This window comes from Orycteropus afer, unplaced genomic scaffold (genome assembly GCF_000298275.1).
Source record: "Orycteropus afer afer isolate SDZICR_OR568_19922 unplaced genomic scaffold, OryAfe1.0 scaffold00261, whole genome shotgun sequence".
Classification (NCBI taxonomy): Eukaryota; Metazoa; Chordata; class Mammalia; order Tubulidentata; family Orycteropodidae; genus Orycteropus; species Orycteropus afer.
Window position 1 is genome coordinate 863,983 of NW_006921848.1, and position 7,214 is coordinate 871,196.

The window sequence follows — 7,214 nt, forward strand, 5'->3', positions numbered from 1 at the left end:
ATGAGGTCCCCTGATGTCCTGCTCTGGCTGGTGCTGCTGTGGGCATTGGTGTGGGCACAGGGGGCAGGGTCTGTATGTCCCTCCTGTGGGAGTCCCCCACTGGCACCCCAAGCAGAACGAGCTCTGGTCCTGGAGCTGGCCAAGCAGCAAATCTTGGAAGCGCTGCACCTGACTAGTCGTCCCAGAATATCCCATCCTCCACCCCAGGCAGCGCTGACCAGAGCTCTTCAGAGACTACAGCCTGGAAGTGTGAGTCCAGTGAATGGGGAGGAAATCATCAGCTTTCCTACCATCACAGGTGGGTAAGAAAGAGACCGGCAGAGTTCAGGGAAAGGGAGGAAGAAGGGGAGCCTGGCAGAAAAGGCAGAGGGAATAGGGTGTGGTAGGAGAGGGAGGAACTGGGCAGGGACTGGTTGCCAGGCTGTAAGGCATTCCCTACTCCTTCTGGAGGTGGGCACGAGGGAGAGCAGTGGGAAGGCTTAGGGGGATCTTACAGGAGGCTTCGTCTGTGCTCATGTTTCTCTTTCCCTTCTCTATCTTTTGGGCAGACTCCTCCGCTTCAGCCTGCAGCTCCACGCTCACCTTCCACCTGTCCACTCCTCGGGCGCACCACCTGTACCACGCCCGCCTCTGGCTGCATGTGCTCCCCAACCTTCCTGGAACCCTTTACTTGAGAATCATCCGGTGGAGGCCGAGGAGGAGACGTCGAGGGTCCCGCACCCTCCTGGCTGAGCACCAGATGAATACCTCAGGCTGGCACGCCCTGACTCTGCCCTCTAGTGGCTTGAAGAGTGAGGAGTTAAGTGTCCTCAAACTCCAGCTGGAGTGCAGACACCAAGAGGGCAATAGTACGATTGCTCCACCACCACAGTGGCTCATAGACACAGCAGGTGACCAGCGGCCCTTCTTGGAACTTAAGATCCGGGCCAATGACCTTGGAACAGGCCGGGCTAGGAGGAGGACCCCCTCCTGTGAGCCTGAGACTCCCTTGTGTTGTAGGAGAGATTATTATGTTGACTTCCAAGAACTGGGATGGAGGGACTGGATCCTGCAGCCTGAGGGGTACCAGCTGAATTACTGCAATGGGCAGTGCCCCCCACACCTGGCTGGCAGCCCAGGCATTGCTGCCTCCTTCCATTCTGCTGTCTTCAGCCTCCTTAAGGCCAACAACCCTTGGCCCTCAAGTACTTCCTGTTGTGTCCCCACTGCCCGAAGACCTCTGTCCCTCCTCTACCTTGACCGTAATGGCAATGTGGTCAAGACAGATGTGCCAGACATGGTGGTGGAGGCCTGTGGCTGCAGCTAGCAAGAGGACCTGGGGGTTTGGAGTGAAGAGGACAAGTCAGGGGTTCCCAAGCAAAGGGCATCTGTGGCTGAAGACATCAGATTCCTGATCAACACTCCTACCCATAGATGACCTGGTAGTATGACTGGGCTGATCCTTCTGTGACCCAAATGGGCACTTTTTTGTCCAGACTCCTGGCCTATTCCAAGTTGGTTGATGTGTGGGGAGATGGGTCAAGTATTTTTTCCAAGGAGATCTACCCAGGAAAGGATGATTTCCTAGTCTAAGCTCTATGAGAAGACAGTAGGGGCAAGGGTGGGAGGGAGGGAAGAAGAATCCAGAAAAAAATTACTTAGTCTCTCCCAGGAAAAGAAAGTCCTCAGGTAAGGAGAAGAAGGAAGCAGACAGAGGGCCCAGAAGGCTTGGGGCAGGGAAAACAGGCTGGCCAAGAGTAGGGATTATTTAAGTGCTTTAAGGAAAGATCAAGAAGGAGATGAGCAAGGAGCCCAACGAGGGTGCTTAGGGAAACCTCAGAAATGAGAATCAAGAGAGGACTGCTGAGCCCTAGAGAAGTTTCTGGTTTTCCCTGGGGGGCAGGGCCCACTGGGGAGACAAACATTTATACTTTCCTAACAAAAATGAGAAAACAAAAATCAACAATTGTGCGTAATGAAATGGGATGAGGCTATGGTCCAGGGCAACAGTCCTCAAAGTGTGGGCTGCAGACTCCTGGAAGGATACCTCAGACTCCTTCAGGGACATCCACAAGTCAAAACTATTTTCATAATAGTATGAAAATGTTGTTTGCCTTTTAAATTTTTTCATTATCTTAAAAGTGAACAGTGGAGTTTTCCAAAGTCCTCACGACATGTGATTACATCATCTGTCTGACATCATTGTTAATGGAATGTATGCGTGTGTATTCTTGTGTTTAAGTTTTTTTTTTTTTTCATTTTAATTCTGAATGTGGTAAATTAATAGATACAAACCACATGAACAAAGCTCAGTACCTTTGAAAGGTGTAAAGAGGTCTTGAGACCAAAAAGTTTGAGAGCCACTGTTCTAAAGAACTGAGTGGAGAGGGCATTCTAAAAGAGGGCTCCCTTAGGGCACAGGGCATGTGGCTGGTTCCTTCCTTCCACTCCAGGGGCCATTGGTCTGGCCTGACTCAGATGTGTCCCTGTCCATATAATTGGTGTCTGGGTTAGCATCATGTAGGGGAGGAAGGCTCAAACAAGGCTTTTTATCTGTCTTCCCCCTACCCATCGTTACCACCTATCTTTGAAGGACCCATACCTCTCCCCAGCTTCACCTTTTCCCCATGACCTTCAGAATGAAATTAACTCATTGACCCTCCATGCCCAAGGAGGTGGTCCTTGGAATCAGAACTGGGACATGGCGGTCTGTCTCAGGGGTGCCAGGGACTCTTTCCCTCCACCATGAGTTTTCCCCTTTGGCATAAAGGTCACAGAGACTGAAATAGCTGTCCCTTCCCCTGCATCTGGTCACCAAGGCGACACAAATCCGAAGGCACAGGGAACGCCCCTTTCAGTTCGGCCCTACTGCTCTTCGCGAGCCACTGCCAGTGTGCCCCTTCGTTTCTTTGGGCTTACACACCCACGGCCCTGGGCTCCTAACTGGGCTTTGGTGCGAGGACAAGTGAAGTCTCCTGCTCTTTCAGCTCCCCCAATCTCCTCCGCCTCTCAGCAGGCTCCGAAAGGTGCCATGTGCCAGATAGGCCAGCAGAGGGAGCAGAAAGCCCTGAAGAACGGAAGAGTGAAGGCAGTGGTGAAGTGCGGAGGTGGCAGCAGTCTCTCGAACTTCCAGATGAAGGAAAGCGGGGGTTCTCGGGGAATAGTTCTTCTCGGGGAGCAATGCTTCAGGCCCAGGGCCCCTTAGGTGGCTTGCAAACACACACCCTGCACCCAGAGCCTCAGCCGCTGCTTCTTTTATGCTCAGTAGACCCCTCACCTTCCGCCCAAAGCCCCCAGCCCTTCAACTGTGTCTCTCTCAAACCTCAACTATGTCCCAACCCATCCAAGTTCCATCCAAAGGACGAGGCCGGCCGATCAACCACGGGACGCAGAATACTGAGTTAGCACCAATCAAAGTCGACAATCCTACCCTTCAGTGTTTTCTAAAATGAAGTTTTTCGTTGCTTTCCCCATATAGTTCTCAGTCCGTTTTCCCGACTGGACTTTAAGGGCCTCTTGGTGAACAACCGATCCATGGATCCATGCCGGGATTTACTGCCTACCGACAGCAGCGTGTTCAGCGAGGGAGGGGGTGGCAGTATAGGGTCCCTCAAGGGAGGGGGAGGATCTTGGGGGTCCTGGGGGTGCAATAAGCCCGGCACCCCCTCTCTCCTTTCCAGCCACCTTGCCTCATCCTCAAGAAAGGCTAGAGGGAAGGAAATAGGAGGGAGGTGAGGGGCAAGCTGGAAGAGCGGAGGCGAGCCAGCGACTAGAGCAAGAAAAAGTTTTTGCAAAAGGAAAAAAAGTTTGCGCTTCTCGCGGGTGGTCCCGGCTCGCGGCCCGGCGGGCTGGGCCGGCTGGAGGGCTGGGGGCCAGGTTGGGGCGGGGGGGGTGGCACTGAGGCTGCGCCGCTGTGGCCCTGTCCGCCCCCCCTCCCCACCGTACACCCCCCAGCCCAGACTCCAGCCCTGGACCGCGCATCCCGAGCCCAGCGCCCAGACAGAGGTGAGAAAGGGGGGCAGGCGGGGGACCACCTGGGAGCGGTGGGGGAAGGGACCTGAGGGGATGCTCTGCTTCCAAGGGACTCAACCAGCCAAGAGGGAGACCTGGGCACTGGGGCACAATGGGGGTGGGAGAGCCAGGGGTGAGAAATTAAAAAGTTGGGAGAACTCTTTCATTTGCAGCTCCCAAACTTTTCCTGTATCTCTCCCCCCCCCCTTTTTTTTTTCTTCTGAGTCTAATGGTCAGTCTCTGTCTCAGGCAATTGTGGGTCTCTTTGTCTGCCTCCCTCTCTCCCATATATCAGAAACATCTCACTTTCAGGAGTTGAGATGAAGAGGCTGGAGGGACGGCTAGCTGGAGTTCTGCGTGGTAAAGGGAACTCCAGGTGTGTTTCAGAGCCGGGCAAGAAAACGTCAGTGTTTCTGAAAGGAGGGGATCACGAAGGAGGGAACCCTAGGTGGGATGGGGATGGGTGTGTGTGTGTGTGTGTGTGTGTGGTGAGGTGATAAAACCACTGGGTGGTGGCTGGGCTTGAACCCCTGACCTGTCTTGTACAGATGTGCCCATGGGTGCATATGTTTTGGGAAAAAAGAGGTCTTTCTGGACAAGGAAGGGGCAGCCCAGTATCTAATCTAGGCCTAGAAAGATTCCCCATGGAATTTGGACTCCTGGTCCCAAGGGTTGTGGGTAGGGCGCTGAGGAGGAGGTGGGGAGACCTTGTCTTGACCCTCTGAACTCAGGACCACCAGGGCAGCTAGGGCCAGCCGCAGGGAGACCCCTACTGGGGCTGGGCTGGACCACTGGCCACAGCCTGCTGGCGCATCCCGTTGCCCTCCCCCTCCTCAAACGGGAGCTGGGGACCGAGGCCCCTCCTCTGACTCAGACCACCCTGCCTGCCCTTGCTCCCCGCCTCTGAAGCCTCTTTCAGGCCCCGTGACCCCGAAACAATCCGCTCTGGGCAACTAGCTTTGGGGACAGGATTAGGGGGGGACCCCATAGAGACTGGGTACTGAGAGTTTTAGGGGGCTGGAGACTGGTTTCTTCAAAGGGTAGATTTTTACACCCCAGTAGAGGTAGAAGGCGGGGCAATTTCCCGAGGGAGAAGTTAGGGCAGGAATTAGGGTGGTTTTCCCTAGGGGGCGGGGTCCAGAGACATCCCCCCCCCATTATCTCCTTGGTATCCCCGCCCGGCGGCACAGACCCCGCCCTTGACGTCATTAGGGGGTTCCCGGGGGTCTGGAACGGATTAACCCTTGGGAAGCCGGCTGGGATACCTGAGAACGTAAGGTGTCCTGGCCCCTTCCCTCATACACACGTTATTTACCCAGTCACATTCTCTCCCTATATTTTCTGGATTGGGGACCCCCCACTGTAATAGTGCCCCCCCCCAGGGCGCCATTGCCACGGAGGGAAGGACAGAAGAATGAGTCCCGTCCTTTAAGCCCCCACCCTCAACACCACACACACACACTCACACCACCACCATCACCACCACCACCACCACCACTACTACGGCTCGCTCGACTGGGCTCCCGGGGCGGGCGGGGGAAGCGGAGCCGACTGCAGCCAGAGCCTGCGGCAGCGACTTGGGTGGGCCGAGGAGGCACGGGGGCGGGGAAGGCGGGACCAGGAGAAGGGGGGCGGGGCCGACTCCTGGGAGTTGGGGAGCTGGGTTGGGAGGGGGACTGTGGAAAATTGGGAGACACAGATGATTCAGGGCTCCGGCTGGGGAACCCTGGAGCTCCCTGCCTCATCCTGCACTCTCACCCACACCCCAGAAAAACTTTGCTGAAGCTGGAAAAGCTGGCGAAATTTTCCTTTCGTTATTGTACAGGGGAAACGTGGGGTGGGCTGTGGCATGCGTGGGCGAGAAGGGATGTCGCCCCATTTCCATCGCGGTCCCAGGTGGCTGGGCAGTGGGGCAAGAAGATGACGGGATAGGCACTTTTGGGGAGTCTCTTTAGTGTTTGGGGGGCCGTTTGCGACCCCGCCTCCTTCCCCTGAGTGAGTCACTCGGGAAGGAGGCGGGAGAAGTGTCCCCCTCATCCAGCTGCCAGCCAGCTGTGCCCTCCCCCTCAGCATAGTGCCAAGGTCGTGTTGGGAGGTCTTGGATGCGGGATCCGGATCTCCACAGGGAAAGGAGGAGTTAGGAAGGGTACGGCCCAGGCTGCGGGGCTCAGGTTGGGTCTTGGGGTCCGGATTCCGCTCCCCATTTTACCCCGCCCTCACCCTAAATCCCAGCATCCCGGGATCACCCACCGCGCCGGCCGGACCGCTCCCGGTCGTTCTCCACCCCACCCCGCCCCACCCCACCCTCAGTCTTGGGAGCTCGGAAGACCTGGGATGGATTATAAATTGAAGTTGAAGAGCAGACAGAGGCGCCCAATCCTCACCTACAAGGCTTCTGTATTGGGTTCTGACTTAGTTTTTGCATTCTCCCAAAGTCTTCATCACAATCTTTTTCCTGTTCCCCCAAAGCAGAGACCAAAGGGGTTAGGCGAGCGCCCAGATGCAAAACCACCCCTGAATAACACGACTTCCATCCTTTGTACCCAACAGTCCCAGGGTCCCCTCACAAATCTCCCCTTCAATACAGTTTTCTCTTAAGAGGGGCAGTTCCTTGCTTCTTCCAGGCCCAGTCAACCTCTTTGGCTGAGGACTCGCCTGTGGCGAGGGCTCCCTCTGCTGGACCCCGGAAAGATTGTAGACCAGCTGTCACAGGACAGGGCAAGTGAAGGAAAGGGGCTGAGGTAGTGCAGCCCAGAGCTTGAAGTCAGACACGGCAGGAAAGTTCCTCCATCCCACCCCTTAAATCTGCTTCTTGGCCAGAGCTAGAAGAAGAAGAGGTCCCATGGTATTAAAATCTCTTGAAGCTCATATAAGCACAGTCATTCCATAACTCCCTGCCACACACATACACACAGAGACCACTCAGGTCTTACCCAACCAATTCCACAAAGCTCTTACCCAACCAATTCCAAGGATTCCTAAGACTGCTTCCACCTCTTTGGGAAGGCTCTCTTTATGTCCTCCCCTTTCCTTCACTCCAATGATGCTCTTTGCGAATTGATTTCCCAGGGTAGATGTCATAAAGAAGGTAGGAACACAGGGCAAGTTCTGCCCAGGGTTCTGTGACTGAGATAGTTATCTGATCTCCCCATATCCCTCCTGCTTTATAACTTGCAGATATTCCTCCCCTCCTGCAGTGTTCCCACACCCTCCTCTGAAACACC

General features: G+C 55.3%; 1 protein-coding gene across 1 annotated transcript; it reads left to right on the forward strand.

The window, feature by feature from the left end:
- On the forward strand, positions 1-1,306 carry INHBE (inhibin subunit beta E). The gene is made up of 2 exons (XM_007950022.1): positions 1-298; positions 549-1,306. Exons 1-2 carry the CDS (start codon positions 1-3, stop codon positions 1,304-1,306), a joined length of 1,056 nt encoding a protein of 351 aa, XP_007948213.1.
- Positions 1,307-7,214: the final 5,908 nt, after the last annotated feature.

Excerpts from the sequence above, each read along its gene's own strand:
- INHBE (XM_007950022.1), top strand. The coding sequence starts at position 1 with ATGAGGTCCCCTGATGTCCTGCTCTGGCTGGTGCTGCTGTGGGCATTG. Across the intron at positions 299-548 it reads CAGCTTTCCTACCATCACAG|ACTCCTCCGCTTCAGCCTGC; the intron begins GTGGGTAAGAAA and ends TCTTTTGGGCAG.